The 17,627-nt window shown below is 45.2% G+C and overlaps 1 protein-coding gene across 1 annotated transcript; it reads right to left on the reverse strand.

Moving 5' to 3' along the window:
- Positions 1 to 983: 983 nt before the first annotated feature.
- Positions 984 to 13,736, reverse strand: LOC144506892 (EEF1A lysine methyltransferase 3-like). Its single transcript, XM_078233247.1, has 3 exons — positions 13,566 to 13,736; positions 12,398 to 12,509; positions 984 to 1,387 (listed from the first exon to the last, which is right to left on the reverse strand). The coding sequence occupies exons 1-3, from the start codon at positions 13,734 to 13,736 to the stop codon at positions 984 to 986; spliced, it is 687 nt and encodes a 228-aa protein (XP_078089373.1).
- Between the last annotated feature and the right edge of the window lie 3,891 nt (positions 13,737 to 17,627).

Genomic DNA, 17,627 nt, shown 5'->3' on the forward strand with positions numbered 1-17,627 from the left:
AACCTACTGGGCGTAGATCACCAGCGGACCCACCAAGCACCCTATCAAACCTATCAAACCTATCAAACGGACCCTATCAAACGCCCCAGATGATGAGCATGGTCATCTTCAACTCGAAAGTGTGCATCCGTTCAGATGCGTTGAGATGGGTGGCACAGTGGTTAGCAGTGCTGCCTCACAGCGCCAGGGACTCGGGTTTGATTCCCGGTTTGGCTCACTGTCTGTGTGGAGTTTGCACATTCTTCCCGTGTCTGCGTGGGTTTCCTTCGGGTGCTCCGGTTTCCTCCCACAGTCCAAAGATGCAATGGGTTAGGTGAATTGACCATGCCCTTAGTGTCAGGGGGACTAGCTAGGGCAAATGCATGGGGTTATGGGGATAGGAATTGTGGTCAGTACAGACTCGATGGGCCGAATGGCCTCCTTCTACGCTATATAAATTTTATGATCCGTTAAACTATACCTTTACATCCATCATAACTTGATCTTGTGCAGTGTTTTCTCTGGTGATTGTGGAGCAATAAACATAGCATTGATTCCATTTCACACCGACTTTAATACAAAAACAAATAGTGCAAACTGAATAGTCTAATTTGACAAAACCAATCAATAGCTTAAACACTTCAACTGATGTATCCATCCACCAGTCTTCGTTAATATATTATTCTCATTCAAGCGGTGCAAATATAATTGCGTAATTTAGATGTCCTGCTAGGATATTGCTTGAACGATTTTTCTTAACCTGTTTCTTGTTCATAAGCAAAACCCACAGTATGATTAATGAATGAATCGTTGTCAAAGACTATACAACCCACGTCAGGAAAACAAATGACGTGAGGTCTCTTCGTTTTCATTCATCGCTGCCGATTCAAATTCAAAACTATCTTTAAAGCTCTATGTTGCATAAAAATGTAGCGATAATTTGGTCGATTTGTTTTAAACATTGCAGCTTGTGGAGAGGCTAATAGCGGCGCGGGGAAGCTCATTTATTTATTACTGGCTTCTGACTCAAGTTTGGTCAATTTGTACACAGCTATGTATTTAGCCTCTAATCTGTCAATAATCTGGCAGTTAAAATGAGTTGGCAGCATCACTTCATGGAAAAGAAGGGACCCATTTCCGTTCCGAAACTCGGAAGAGAGATAAACTGTAGTCCCTCGGTGGCAGAAATATCGCAGAGTATCGACGAGCGCTGGATAGGAAGATGAGGAATAAACAAGATCCGAACCCAAGACGACATCATAGTCGTTATCAAAATCAGCATGGTCTTCGCCCCACGTCAGTGCACGGACCTTTAACCGGTGCCTGCAGGCAGAGGGGATGTTAATGGCGATGTTGTTGTTTATTTGCTTCAGAATTTCTGGTAGGTCTGTCATGGTAACAGTTCCACCTGAGAACAAGAAAACACACGGCTTTATTCATGAGTTGCCCTTAACTATTTGATCTCACATTATGTTTACAGAGTATCGCCCCGGGTAGCGCTAAGCTCTCTGAACAACTCACCCAAAACACAGCTGATGCAAAACTGATTCAAACTGATGCACAAAGCCTGAGAAGGCACTGATAACTGCAAAATGAATAATCTGAAATAAATCGCCACAAAGACTGAATAGTAATTAAACTATCAGGCGATGCTGAAAATGATATCGATTTTTTAAAAAGATGTCCGAGAAACCATCTTATTGCAAGATCTTCTCAAGTGCCAAAGCTGCTGACTGCTTTGCCGTTCTTTGGAACCAGTCGAGATCCCCACCGACACTCATTCTATCCTCAACCGATGTCTTCTAAACAGTGACTATGGGCCCGATTTTACCAAAACTTCGCGCCCGAAAACGGGCGCAAAATCGCGGTAAAGTTGGGTGTCGGGCCTATACCGCGATCTGCACCCGATTCCGAGCAGATCGCGGCTTTACTGACACCCGATTCGGGAGCGGGTCCGGCCCGCGCCTGAATCGGGCGGCCCGACTATTTAAATGCATTAGTGCATTTAAATCGACTTAATGAACCGCGTGCCCAACCCTCCCGCCAAATCCCACTTTACCGTCTTCTGGTCCGTTCCGAATCCGAGCTTTTAGCGACATGCAGAATAAAAGTCCGAAGGGGATTGCGATTCTGCAGGGGAACCTCCGAAGCCCTCCCTGCCCTTGTGAAGTCACCATCCTCCTCGACCATCATTCGCAGACCCCCGCTAACCACCCTGGCAGCATCCCCCGCCCCCGCATCAGACCCCCCTGGGATGCAGGCCCCCCTCGGCAGAGCACACTCCCAATCTACCTCGATCGCTGGTCTCCCTCCACCATCCTTCCGTTAGCAAGATAAGCTGTATGTTCCTCAGCTAGAACCACTTTGGTCAACACAAAGATGGTCCTTCTGCCTTGTGGGTCCATCTGGCTCACCAAGTCAGTTACAATACTACATTCAGCATCTACTGAACCACCTTGGATACAAAGGATAATGAATGGTACTGGTCGATCTTCCTGGTGCTATCAGCACTGTAATGTCAGGAATGGCTGCCGACACCAAGGATGTAATTTTTTGCATAAGCAAGGCTTACATGCAGGACCCTAATGCCATTATCCTTTGTATCCAAAATGGTTCAGTAGATGCTGAACGCAGTATTGTAACTGACTTGGTGAGATAGATGGACCCGTCACACCCCCTCTCCTCCTCCCACCCCCCACCAGAGGGTGATCTGGGTCCCGCCCCCTCTCCTCCTCCCACTCCCCCCCCCCACCCCCGCCCAGAGGGTGATCTGGGTCCTGCCCCCTCTCCTCCTCCCACGCCGCCCCCCCCACCCCCCCGCCCAGAGGGTGAGCTGGGTCCTGCCCCCTCTCCTCCTCCCACGCCGCCCCCCCCTCCAGATGATCTGGTTCAGACAGCCGCTGTCTCTGCTTTTTTCTCCCCACCCAGGCGCGCTGCTTCGGATCTTTTTTCGAACTGCACATGCGCAGTTCAGAGTTCCGATCGGTGCAGCAGCGGTAAGCCCCGCTCACAGCGTGAATCGGATTGGAGCCAGCAAAAAGCGTATGGGCGCGCAGGAAAGAGGATTCCAGGCTCAGTTCTACTTGACGCCCAGATTCGGCACTTAGACTCAAAATGGTATAATCAGGCCCTATGTGTTGAATTTACTCCATCTAAACAGAGGCAGAGAACCTGTATGCTCAAACCCATAAGAACTCTTTTACTCCAGTAATACTACAGCGTGTCTTCAATTTTAAGACTGTGTCCATTTGTTGCGTTCATCCATCACTTGATATTCCTGTCTGTTCATATATGACAAATTTAGGATACAATCATGGGTGTAACATCAACCGTCAGCTTCAAAAGGTCGGCACGAAGAACCTCGTGAACACTAAGGTTGATGGAACTTACGTGTAATCACTCATTCGCACCAAAAACATATTGAATAAATAGAGCCAGCAGCAATAAAGCCTAAACTCATCCCCGCAAGCCCCTGCCCATCCCGCCAACAGCATTTAACAGCTGCAACATTTTGTGCAAATGATTCAGCAAAATTTAGAATGTTGAACGAAGTTGCAGCACTAGAACTAAGGGACACCGTTTGAAAATAAGAGGTCTCCCATTGAAGACGAGATGAGAAGATCACAGGATAGAATTACAGAAACATAGAACCCCTACGGTGCAGAAGGAGGCCATTCGACCCATCGAGTCTGCACCGACTCTCCAACAGAACACACCACCCAGGCCCCATCCCCATAGCCCACGTATTTACCCCGCTAATCCCCCTAACCTACATATTCTGGGACACTGAAGGACAATTTAGCATGGCCAATCCATCTAACCTGCACATATTTGAAGATTTCTTTTCTGTCTCAGAAGGTCGTGAATCTTGGGAATGCTATACAGTAAAGGGCAGAACCCTTAAGAGTATTGATAGGCAGAGGGACCTGGGTGTACAGGTACACAGGTCACTGAAAGTTGCAAAGCAGGTAGTCAAGGTAGTCAAAATATATATCCCCCATCCATATTTTGAAATATTTTCCCTAATTTTTGACTGTCAGGTTTTTAGTTCCTGCGATTATAATTTTGACATTATCTTCCAAAGGGAATTCCTCTAATTCTGTGCAATGTTCAGATGAAAACAAGATGACAGAAAGGATCCAAGGCTGCTCCAGAGGCAGATTGGCTGCACTCAACGTTGCCCATGCGAGTCACATTCATAAGTAGGGGCACATCTACCATGGAATGTGAGAGAAGAGTTGCCAATACAAACTTCTTTTCACTATGGTTGATTTCCCAGATTTAGTAATCTCCTTGAATCTTATTTCTAACCAAGTTCCACCACGGGGACAATTCTTCCAAGTTCACCACATGACTCTGAACATTTGAGCACCTGGCTCATGGCTACAGGTACATCAACAATCCAGTTACAGATCACAAATGTATTATACAGGTCAGTAATTGCTCACGAGGACACTGTAGTTTAATTACCTTTCCCATAGATAATTAGGCAGCACAAAGAAGATGCTACATTATTTTCAGTTTGCAAGATTCTCCCAAGTCCATCCTCCCCGCCCCCCCCCTCCCCCCGCCCTCCACAACCAGAGATCCATCTGAGCCTGCCCCCTCCTCCGGCAGATGCCAACGGAAGGCCAGGAAGGTGCTGCAGGCTCTCAAAGGACTGCAGGTCAGAAGGATAGTGGAGGCAGACCAGCAATCGAGGTAGTTTGGTGGTGTGCTCTGCCGAGGGGGGCCTGCCTCCTAGGGGGTCTGATCCTGGGGCGGGTCTGCCGAGGGGGGCCTGCCTCCCAGGAGGGTCTGATCCCAAGGGGGGGAGGGGGTTTGCAGGGGTGCCTGCCTCCTGGGGGGTCTGGTCCCGGGGGGGGGGGGGAGTCTGCCGGGGTGTTTTGCGGGGGGCTCTGCGAAGGATGGTCGAGGAGGATGGTGACTTCACAAGGGCAGAGAGGGCTTCGGAGGTTCCCCCGCAGAATAGAAATCCGCTTTGGATTTTTATTCGGCAGGTCACTTACAGCGTGGACCCGGAATGGACCAGAAGAGGGTAAAGTGGGATTTGGTGGTAGAGTTCGGCGCGCAATTCATAAGTCGATTTAAATGCATGCTAATGCATTTAAATCATCGGGCCACCCGATTCGAGCGTGGACCGGACCCGTGCCCGAATGAGGTGTTGGTAAAGCCACGATCTGTTCAGATTCAGGTGCATATCGCGTTAAAGGCCCGACACCCGACTTTACCGTGATTTCGCGCCCGAAAACAGGCGCGGATCTTTGGTAAAATTGGGCCCTATATCGTGTTCAATTCTGTTCGCCACACTACCAGAGAGATGTGGAGGCTTTGGAGAGGGTACAGAAAAGATTTATCAGAATGTTGCCTGGCATGGAAGGCATTAGCTATGAGGAGAGGTTGGAGAAACATGGTTTGTTCTCACTGGAAGGATGGAGGTTGAGGAGCAACCTGATAGAAGTCTACAAGATTATGAGGGGCATGGACAGAGTGGATAGTCAGAAGCTTTTTTCCCAGGGTGGAATAGTCAATTACTCGGGGGCATACACTTAAGGTGCGAGGAGCAAGGTTTAAAGAAGATGTACGAGGCAAGTTTTTTACACAGAGGGCAGTGGGTGCCTAGAACTCTCTGCAGGGGGAGGTAGTGGAAGCAGATACGGTAATGAGTTTTAAGGGGCGTCTGGACAAATACATCAATAGGATGGGAATAGAGGGACATGGTCCCCAGAAGGAGCAGCTTGGTAGGTGCAGGCTTGGAGGCCTAAGGGCCTGTTACTGTGCTGTAATTTTCTTTGTTCTTTGTTCTATTCTCCAGCGAGCAGTCGTAAATATTGATAAAGACAGAGTTAGAAAGATTGTTGACTAATAATGGAGTCAATGGTTACTGGGGTAGCCGGATATGAAGTTGAGGCCACAATCAGATCAGCCATGATCTCATTGAACATCGGAGCAGCCTCGAGCGGCCGAATGGCCTTCTGCTGCTCCTAACTCGCATGCTTGTAGGTAACAGAAGTGATTTTAGGATTAGATCCATAAATTTTACAACAATTCATTGATATTCCGCAACCCGATTATGAGAAAATTAGCCTTGGAATCGAGGAATATTCCTTGTTTCCTTTGTCGTGAGTACAATTTCTATTTAGTATAGGTGCCAGCAGATCCTGCTTAAATATTTATGAGTTACTCACAGTTGAAGTTTCAACTACTGAAACAGAAACAGCCTCATATGCCGGTTTATTTGTTCATTTCTTGGCTGGTTCAGCCCTTACCTCATTTGTTCATAGTCACATTGGAACGTGAAGTGACAGTTGACTGGATTAAACAAGCGTTCAAAAACCAACAATTATGGAACTTTACAAAATGTTGGTTAACTCTCAGAGCTCCGAAAGAGCGCCTTGCCCAGCCCCAGATAGCCAAGAAACCGGCAAAGAAAGAGAAAAGAAAATATGACGTAGACGAACAAGAGACATAAAACACATTTTTGAAGGTTGGTAAACAGAAGAGGATTCGTACAAGCCAACGTAGACCCATTAAAACCAGAGATAGGTGAAATAATAATGAGAAGTAAGGAACGAGCTCAATATTAATCAAATTCTTTGTATATGCTTTCAGGGATGAAGGCACATAAGGCAGTGAAAGGAACTGGGAACCAAAGATGTCGAAAGGATGGGGAATTCAAATCCAAATAAGCAAAGATATAGTACTGGAGTATTAGTGGGAATAAGTGGTGACAAATTCAGTGGATTTGACAACCTATATCCTATCTTTTTAAGGTGATAGCCGCAAAGATAGCGTTAACATTGGTTTTCGTCTTCTAGAATTCTTTAGATTTTTGAACAGTTAGAACCATAGAACCATAGAAAATTACAGCTCAGAAACAGGCCTTTTGGCCCTTCTTGTCTGTGCCGAACCATTTTATGCCTAGTCCCACTGACCTGCACTTGGACCATATCCCTCCACACCCCTCTCATCCATGAACCCGTCCAAGTTTTTCTTAAATGTTAAAAGTGACCCCGCATTTACCACTTTATCCGGCAGCTCATTCCACACTCCCACCACTCTCTGCGTGAAGAAGCCCCCCCTAATATTCCCTTTAAACTTTTCTCCTTTCACCCTTAACCCATGCCCTCTGGTTTTTTTCTCCCCGAGCCTCAGCGGAAAAAGCCTGCTTGCATTCACTCTATCTATACCCATCAAAATCTTATACACCTCTATCAAATCTCCCCTCAATCTTCTACGCTCCAGGGAATAAAGTCCCAACCTATTCAATCTCTCTCTGTAACTCAGCTCCTCAAGTCCCGGCAACATCCTTGTGAACCTTCTCTGCACTCTTTCAATCTTATTTACATCCTTCCTGTAACTAGGTGACCAAAACTGTACACAATACTCCAAATTCGGCCTGACCAATGCCTTATATAACCTTACCATAACACTCCAACTTTTATACTCGATACTCCGATTTATAAAGGCCAATGTACCAAAGGCACTCTTTACGACCCTATCCACCTGTGACGTCACTTTTAGGGAATTCTGTACCTGTATTCCCAGATCCCTCTGTTCAACTGCACTCTTCAGAGTCCTACCATTTACCCTGTACGTTCTACTTTGGTTTGTCCTTCCAAAGTGCAATATCTCACACTTGTCTGCGTTAAATTCCATTTGCCATTTTTCAGCCCATTTTTCTAGTTGGTCCAAATCCCTCTGCAAGCTTTGAAAACCTTCCTCACTGTCCACTACACCTCCAATCTTTGTATCATCAGCAAACGTGCTGATCCAATTGACCACATTATCATCCAGATCATTGATATAGATGACAAACAACAATGGACCCAACACCGATCCCTGCGGCACACCACTAGTCACAGGCCTCCACTCAGAGAAGCAATCCTCCACAACCACTCTCTGGCTTCTTCCATTGAGCCAGTGTCTTATCCAATTTACTACCTCCCCATGTATACCTAGCGACTGAACCTTCCTAACTAACCTCCCATGAGGGACCTTGTCAAAGGCCTTGCTGAAATCCAGGTAGACAACATCCACCGCCTTCCCTTCATCCACTTTCCTGGTAACCTCCTCGAAAAACTCTAATAGATTGGTCAAACATGACCTACCACACACAAAGCCATGTTGACTCTCCCTAATAAGTCCTTGTCTATCCAAATATTTGTAGATCCTATCCCGTATCACACCTTCCAATAACTTGCCCACCACCGACGTCAAACTTACTGGCCGATAATTTCCCGGATTTCTTTTGGAACCTTTTTTAAACAACGGAACAACATGAGCCACCCTCCAATCATCCGGCACCTCCCCCGTGAATACTGACATTTTAAATATGTCTGCCAGGGCCCCTGCAAGTTCAACACTAGCTTCCCTCAAGGTCCGTGGGAATACCCTGTCCGGTCCTGGGGATTTATCCACTCTGATTAGCCTCAAGACAGCGAGCACCTCCTCCCCTTTAATCTGTAAAGGTTCCATGGCCTCCCTACCAGTTTGCGCTATTTCCGTAGACTCCATGCCCGTTTCCTCAGTAAATACGGATGTAAAAAAACCATTTAGTATCTCCCCCATCTCTTTTGGTTCCATACACAGTCTACCACTCTGGTCTTCAAGAGGACCAATTTTATCCCTCACTATCCTTTTGCTCCTAACATACCTATAGAAGCTCTTTGGATTTTCCTTCACTCTGTCTGCCAAAGCAACCTCATGTCTTCTTTTAGCCCTCCTGATTTCCCTCTTAAGTAGCTTCTTGCACTTTTTATACTCCTCGAGCATCTGATGTGTTCCTTGCTGCCTGTACATTTCATACAACTCTCTCTTCCTCTTAATCAGTGTTACAATCTCCCTCGAGAACCAAGGTTCCTTATTCCTATTTACTTTGCCTTTAATCCTGACAGGAACATACAAACTCTGCACTCTCAAAATTTCTCCTTTGAAGGCCTCCCACTTTCCATTTACATCCTTACCAGAGAACAGCCTGTGCCAATCCACACTTCCCAGATCCCTTCTCATTTAATCAAATTTGGCCTTTTTCCAGTTCAGAACTTCAACCCGAGGACCAGATCTAACCTTATCCACGATCAGGTTGAAACTAATGGCATTATGATCACTGGATCCAAAGTGTTCCCTCACACTCACATCCATCACCTGCCCTAACTCATTTCCCAATAGGAGATCCAATATCGCATCCTCTCTAGTTGGCACCTCTATATACTGATGTAGAAAATTCTCCTGAACACATTTTACAAACTCTACCCCGTCTAAACCTTTAACAGTATGCGAGTCCCAATCTATATGTGGAAAATTAAAATCCCCTACTATCACAACTTTGTGTTTCTTGCAGTTGTCAGCTATCTCTCCGCTGATTTGCTCCTCCAATTCTCGCTGACTATTGGGTGGTCTATAATACAAGCCCATTAATGTGGTCATACCTTTCCTGTTTCTCAGCTCCACCCATAGGGCCTCTGTAGACAAGCTCCCTAATCTATCCTGCCTGAGTACCGCTGTAACATTTTCCCTGACCAACAATGCCACCGCCCCCCCCCCCTCCACCTTTTATCCCTCTGCCTCTATCCCGCCTGAAACATTGGAACCCTGGAACATTGAGCTGCCAGTCCTGCCCCTCCTGTAGCCAAGTTTCAATAATGGCTATAATGTCATATTTCCACGTGTCTCTCCACGCCTTCAGCTCATCTGCCTTCCCCACAATACTCCTGGCATTGAAAAAGTTCTCAAGGACTGTTGGACGTGAATTCATATATCACTGTTAATGTCATAAAAGTTCCCAAGATGTGTCACATGAGCATTATAAAACAAATATAACACGAAGCGACATTAGGAGAAATTACGACAGGTGACATACGATCAAATATATGAATATGCAAAATAGGAGCAGAAATCCTTGGCGGGTCGGATCAAGGAAAACCCCAAGGCTTTTTACTCTTATGTGAGGAATAAAAGAATGACCAGGGTGAGGTTAGGGCCGGTCAAGGACAGTAGTGGGAACTTGTGTATGGAGTCAGTAGAGATAGGCGAGGTGATGAATGAATACTTTTCTTCAGTGTTCACCAAGGAGAGGGGCCATGTTTTTGAGGAAGAGAAGGTGTTACAGGCTAGTAGGCTGGAGGAAATAGATGTTCGGAGGGAGGATGTCTTGGCAGTTTTGAATAAACTGAAGGTCGATAAGTCCCCTGGGCCTGATGAAATGTATCCTAGGATTCTTTGGGAGGCAAGGGATGAGATTGCAGAGCCTTTGGCGTTGATCTTTGGGTCCTCGCTGTCCACGGGGATGGTGCCAGAGGACTGGAGAATGGCGAATGTTGTTCCTCTGTTTAAGAAAGGGAATAGAAATGACCCTGGTAATTATAGACCGGTTAGTCTTACTTCGGTGGTTGGTAAATTGATGGAAAGGGTCCTTAGGGATGGGATTTACGACCATTTAGAAAGATGCGGATTAATCCGAGATAGTCAGCACGGATTCGTGAAGGGCAAGTCGTGCCTCACAAATTTGATAGAATTTTTTGAGGAGGTAACTAAGTGTGTTGATGAAGGTAGGGCAGTTGATGTCATATACATGGATTTTAGTAAGGCGTTTGATAAGGTCCCCCATGGTCGGCTTATGATGAAAGTGAGGAGGTGTGGGATAGAGGGAAAGTTGGCCGATTGGATAGGCAACTGGCTGTCTGACCGAAGACAGAGGGTGGTGGTCGATGGAAAATTTTCGGATTGGAGGCAGGTTGCTAGCGGTGTGCCGCAGGGATCAGTGCTTGGTCCTCTGCTCTTTGTGATTTTTATTAATGACTTAGAGGAGGGGGCTGAAGGGTGGATCAGTAAATTTGCTGATGACACCAAGATTGGTGGAGTAGTGGATGAGGTGGAGGGCTGTTGTAGGCTGCAAAGAGACATAGATAGGATGCAAAGCTGGGCTGAAAAATGGCAAATGGAGTTTAACCCTGATAAATGTGAGGTGATTCATTTTGGTAGGACAAATTTAAATGTGGATTACAGGGTCAAAGGTAGGGTTCTGAAGACTGTGGAGGAACAGAGAGATCTTGGGGTCCATATCCACAGATCTCTAAAGGTTGCCACTCAAGTGGATAGAGCTGTGAAGAAGGCCTGTAGTGTGTTAGCTTTTATTAACAGGGGGTTGGAGTTTAAGAGCCGTGGGGTTATGCTGCAACTGTACAGGACCTTGGTGAGACCACATTTGGAATATTGTGTGCAGTTCTGGTCACCTCACTATAGGAAGGATGTGGAAGCGCTGGAAGGAGTGCAGAGGAGATTTACCAGGATGCTGCCTGGTTTGGAGGGTAGGTCATATGAGGAAAGGTTGAGGGAGCTAGGGCTATTCTCTCTGGAGCGGAGGAGGCTGAGGGGAGACTTAATAGAGGTGTATAAAATGATGAAGGGGATAGATAGAGTGAACGTTCAAAGACTATTTCCTCGGGTGGATGGAGCTATTACAAGGGGGCATAACTATAGGGTTCGTGGTGGGAGTTACAGGACGGATATCAGAGGTAGGTTCTTTACGCAGAGAGTGGTTGGGGTGTGGAATGGACTGCCTGCAGTGATAGTGGAGTCAGACACTTTAGAAACATTTAAGCGGTTATTGGATAGGCACATGGAGCACACCAGGATGATAGGGAGTGGGATAGCTTGATCTTGGTTTCAGATAAAGCTCGGCACAACATCGTGGGCCGAAGGGCCTGTTCTGTGCTGTACTGTTCTATGTTCTATGTTCTAAATAGGTCGTTCAGCCCCTCGAGCTTGCTTCGCCTACCACTCAGATCATGCATGATCTTTCCGTTTCAAATTCCACATTCCCATTTACCCCCAATAACCTTTAATTCACTTACCTAACAAGAATCTATCCACCTCTGCCGTTGATATATCCAACGACACCGCCCCCACTGTCTTCTAAGGCAGAGAGTTCCAAAGTCGCACAACTCTCTGAGAGAAAAGGAGTCTCCTCAATTATGTGCTAAAAGAGCGACCCCCCTAATTTTAAAGCAGTGCCTTCTAGTTTTGGACTCACAAGAGCAAACATACTTTCCACGTCCACGTTTTCAAGACCATTCGGGATCTTATGTACGTCAATCAAGTCACCCATCACTTTTCTAAACTCATTGAGTATATTCACAAAATAAGTCGAAGTCGGTAGTTTTTTTGGGAATTAACGGGGACAGAGATGGAAGTAGATTGGGGTAGGAGATCAGCCACTGCCTGGTTCAATGGCGAAACCGACCTGAACGGGCAAATGGCCTACTCCAGCTTCTTGTTCTTATATTCTTCCCTTAATCACATCGTTCCTTACTTACAGATATGGCATAACGTCTTACCGGACATAGATGAGACTCTCAGTTATTCCACTCGCCAGTAAAATTGTATCTTTTTGCATCAGTACCATACTGCTACTCACCAAGGAGGGCTGCTAAAATCCCCACGATTCCTGTGCCTGACCCCAGCTCAATCACTTTCTTCCCAGTAAAACTGATGTTCGCTTTCTCGAAGTACTGGCAAAGCACAAGCCCCTGAAATATATGAAAAACAGGTACCGCCGGATTAACCCACTGAGAAATTAACACTTGTAACCAGGCGTGTTCAAACTTGGGCGGCACGTTTGCACAGTGGTTAGCACTGCTGCCTCACAGCACCGGGGACCCAGGTTCAATTCCGGCCTGCAGTCACTGCCTGTGTGGAGTTTGTACATTCTCCCCGTGTCTGCGTGGGTTTCCTCCGGGTGCTCCGGTTTCCTCCCACAATCCCAAGATATGTAGGTTAGGTTGATTGGCCATGCTAAATTGACCCTAGTGTCAGGGGATTTGCAGGGTAAATATGAGGGGTGACGGGAATAGGGCCTGGGTGCAGACTCGATAGGCTCAATGGCCTCCTTCTGCACTGTAGGGTTTCTATCATTTCTATATCATCTTGCGTGATAAAGGAAGGTTCTGTACATCTTTCATTGCACATTCTCAATACTTCCAAATGTGTTCAGAGCAGCTCCGGGCGAGCCTGTTAACGGAAACATTCGCTCAGTGTGAAAATGCAACACTTTTTGTAAAGCCCAAGGCCGCCCCAAAATTCCTCATTTTAATAGATATACTGTTACCAGCGTTCTTAGTTGCTCATTACTGACCATTGTGGTAAATTGCAAGACAATGGAATTGGATTGGGGACAGGAGGAGACAAAACAAGGACATTGAGTGGCCACGTTCAAACACACATTTTGGTCGTTCAGGCTCAGTAATCATGGACAGCACAGATAAGTGCTTTCAGTAGTGGGGATATTGGAAACGCAATATGTTATATATATATATATATTGTCTCAGCATCAGTAAGCACTTTTAATATACAAAAAAGTAGTATATGCGAGACATTCGTTCCATTAATGCATTAGACTATATGGCGATTGTGCAACTTATATTATTTGTAAGTTGTACCTGATCCCTGAAACATTTTCAAAGCTAATTTCCTTTAAAATAGCTTCAAATCAAATGTAACCGAGAACGGGGAAGTAACTACGTTTAACTGCTCATCTCATGATTCAGCCTCCGTTTTATTCTATCCGACGAACGCAGTGGACTTACCGACTCCCAGATATACGAAGAAACGCCCATTTCAGCGTCCATGAATCCAGTGATCTTTAAGTTAAATCCGCAAAATACGTAGTTGCTCCTACGGATTGAAGTAGGCGAGGTGGAATTCTCATTCTTGGCAGTTTGGGAGCTGGAATATGTTTCATACTTAGTCGTCGTCATGTTTTCCATTCTTCTGCAGAATCCGTGCAGTGATTTGCAATGAGCTTGTCGCCTAATTCTGGTTTGAAGAAATAACTGAACAAGCACTTATATAAGTTTCAATTCGTCATGACATCTTATGTAATCATATGTAGCAGTCAATTTTGCAAACAGCAGTGATCTGAGTAATTAGTTAAGTAATATCTAATAACATATCGGAGAACGATCCCGACGCACAGGAGTCCATATAAAGTGCGTTTGGTTGAATTATTAACACAATCAGCTCCACTGTCTCCATTCGTTCAGGCGTAGTTCAGTTGGCAACACTCCTGCGTCAGAACCAGAATGCTGTGCTTGAAGCCCATCTCAATTTTATGATCATATATATATTATCAAGACCTAGCCTCAATACCGTGCTGAATTTTATTCTGCACCACTCACCAGTAAATCAAAATGTTAAACACACTTTCCCTCGGTGGCATTGTCTGAGTCGTGTCATATGAAGCTGATGAACTCGCTTTCACAGTACTGTCCTGTGTTCTGTCTGTTGGTTTGACGTGTAAGGAGCAGTGTACGGCTGTGACTCAAATTCTGTACTCAGGCTGTAGCCTTCGTTTTAATGACATGGGTCTTTGGGACGTGTTGCTTGTCCTCGAACTTCTTTCTTTTATGAGCTTTGTTGTGTTGCGACATATGCTGTTTTCGTATCCTTTCCCAGTATTCCCAAGATTCTCTGTCCAGTTCATCCATACTATCTGGGAGTCCATGGAATGCTGCGCTTTTCAGGATGCCTTCTATTGAATGGCAAACCAAATGCTAAACGATCTGGCCCATAATTATTTCTCAATTGACACCTAAAACAGAACAGCTGACCATTGCCTCGTTGCTGCTCACGGTAGCTCGCTTTGTGCAAATTGGTCTGTCATTTCCTACAAGACAACATGAACTGTTCTGCAATAAAATAATGTTAAAGTAGTAGAACATAAGAACATAAGAAATAGGAGCAGGAGTAGGCCATCTAGCCCCTCAAGCCTGCTCCGCCATTCAATAAGATCATGGCTGACCTGATAGTGGGTTCAGTTCCACTTACCCACCCGCTCCCCATAACCCTTAATTCCCCTTCATGGTTAAAAATCTATCTATCTGTGACTTAAACACATTTAACGAGGTAGCCTCTTCTGCTTCATTGGGCAGAGAATTCCAAAGATTCACTACCCTCTGGGTGAGGAAGTTCCTCCTCAACTCTGTTCTAAATTGACTCCCCGTATTTTGAGGCTATGCCCCCTAGTTCTTGTTTCCATTGTAAATGGAAACAACCTCGCTGCCTCTACCCAATCTAGCCCCTTCATTATCTTATATGTCTCTATAAGATCTCCCCTCAACCTTCTAAACTCCAATGAGTACAATGAGTAGAGGAGTCATGATAATTGAATAAATATAAGGGCTTCTGCTCTACTTAAAGGTGAACCTAAACAGCCTTTCCAAACTACCTCTCTTGATTGTCATAATCTACATTTTAGATGCAGAAGCTGCGATTACGGTAAAGCATATACATTGTCTATCTTGTCTATTCCTTTTCTTGATCTTGAATAATACAGTAATATTCCCACTGAGACTAACCTCCAAAGCAGCACAAGTTAACTGTTTCCTGGTGAAAAAAGTCTCCAACTAAGAAGCCATGTTGCATTGTCATGGGTTTGGGGACAACTGACTACAATAACTTTTTACATGCAAACTCTCAAAAGATCATTTGTCCCTGGGAATTTTCTGAACGATAACCAAAACTCCTTCAAAGCACCTTCCAATTCCTGCCTCTCTACCGATTTGGAAGTGAAGGGTAGCACCACCTGCAAGTTCTTCTCCAAGTCACACGCGATCCTAACTTGAAATTATATCAATGTGTCTTCACTGTCGCTGGAACAAAAAAAATCTGGAACTCCATCCTAACAGCACTACGGGTGTACCTACACCAGAATGGACTGCTGCGGTTCAAAAACACGGATAACCTCATCCTTCTCATGGGACATTAAGGATTGACAATAAATACAACCCTTGCCAGCGATGCTCGCATTTCATTAAATCATATAAAAACTACTATTCACTTTACCACCTTGTGTTGGTCTGCAAATTTGCAGTAATCGAATAACAGTAATAGAACAGGCAAATTGGGGGGAAATAAAAAAAGGGTTTGGTTATCCTAATATTCTTGAATGGACCTTACAGTATAGCAAACATAAACATCAATATTTTAGAAGAGACCCCGGTGATAAACACCAGCAATTTACCCAAGTTTGGATACTGATAACAAGACTACTGCAGTAATTGAAATATAAAAATACGGAGGAAGATAGAAGCCGAAAGAGAGAGGCACAACAGCACGATTTGGCAACTATTTTAGTTTTAACATTGGTAGAAAACTCTGCATGCGTAAATAAAAGAATATCGAATACATTGCAACACTGTACATACCACCACGAAGCTCTTTTCACTGATGTTAGTTTTTAGCTACATTTCTTTCAGTGACGACAGAACAAAATATAATAGTATGTGTCCTTGAATAAGCATTACATTGTTTCCCAACGTCATTACCTCTGTAATGAGCTGACGACTCCTGATCTTTCTAGTCCATTGATGAAAAATTAACCTTCTATTGCCCCTAGCCCTAACTGGCGGATATGTCTTCAGGACATGGCCATCTCACTGAGTAATGGCTCTGCCCAGCCACCCATTGTGACAGTGTTGCTTTCGTCCACCCACCATAAATCATGTACTCTTGCTACGCCAGTTCTTCTTCAAAATGGTGTTCAATATTGAGAAATCAAATCATAGAAACCCGACAGTGCAGAAGGAGGCCATTCGGCCCATCGAGTCTGCACCGACCACAAACTCACCCAGGCCCTACCCTCACATATTTACCCGCTAATCCCTCTAACCTACACATCCCAGGACTCTAAGGGGCAATTTTAACCTGGCCAATCAACCTAACCCGCACATCTTTGGACTGTGGGAGGAAACCGGAGCACCCGGAGAAAACCCACGCAGACACGAGGAGAATGTGCAAACTCCACACAGACAGTGACCCGAGCCGGGAATCGAACCCGGGACCCTGGAGCTGTGAAGCAGCAGTGCTAACCACTGTGCTACCGTGCCGCCCAAGTAGGTAATGCCGCAGAAGTACTGATTTATCAACGTAGGGACGGTGGTAAGTAATAATCAGCAGCATATTTCCTTGCAAATATTTGGCCTGATGCCATGATATTTCATGCGGTCCGGGGTCAATGTTGAGAGCTTCCAGAGTAACACCCCACTAACTGTATATAACAATAAGGAGGGTAATGGAATACTCCCCGCTCGATGCCCATGTCCCACGAAGTAAAAAAAAATGTTGTCGCCTCTGTTGGGTCTGTCCTACCAATGAAACAGGACGCACCCAGGCATGGTGATGGGGTATCTGGAATGCTGGTTGTAAGGTATGATTAGAGTTATGCAGGCAGTTGCTTGACTAGTCTAGATTGGCCAAAAAAACAGCAGGCCTGAGGATTTGGAGTAGTTCAGAATTCAGCAAAAGAGGACAAAGTAGTTGATTAAGAAGGTCAAAATAGGATATGAGAGCAATTTTGTGGGGAACATAAAAACTAATTGGAAAAGCTTTTACAGGCATGTGAAGACAAAGATCCCTTGCAGTCAGAAACAGGGAAATGTATAATGGGGAAACAAAGAAATAGTTGACAAACTAAACAGATACTTTGGTTTTACCTTCATAATGAAGGACATAAATAACATACCAGAAATGTTGGGGAACAGGGATTTAGTGAGAGGGAGGAACTGAAGGAAATTAGTATTTAAGGGATTCAGGTTCGATTCCTGGCTTTGGATTAATGTGTGGAGTTTGCATGTTCTCCCCGTGTCTGC

This window comes from Mustelus asterias, chromosome 18 (assembly GCF_964213995.1).
Source record: "Mustelus asterias chromosome 18, sMusAst1.hap1.1, whole genome shotgun sequence".
Lineage (NCBI taxonomy): Eukaryota > Metazoa > Chordata > Chondrichthyes > Carcharhiniformes > Triakidae > Mustelus > Mustelus asterias.

Bases quoted from the DNA above. Each gene is read 5' to 3' on its own strand.
- LOC144506892 (XM_078233247.1), bottom strand. From the start codon at position 13,736: ATGACGACGACTAAGTATGAAACATATTCCAGCTCCCAAACTGCCAAG. The intron at 12,510-13,565 runs GTAAGTCCACTG...CATATATTTCAG, and splicing joins CTTCGTATATCTGGGAGTCG to GGGCTTGTGCTTTGCCAGTA. The intron at 1,388-12,397 runs GTGAGTAGCAGT...TCTTGTTCTCAG, and splicing joins GATTTTAGCAGCCCTCCTTG to GTGGAACTGTTACCATGACA.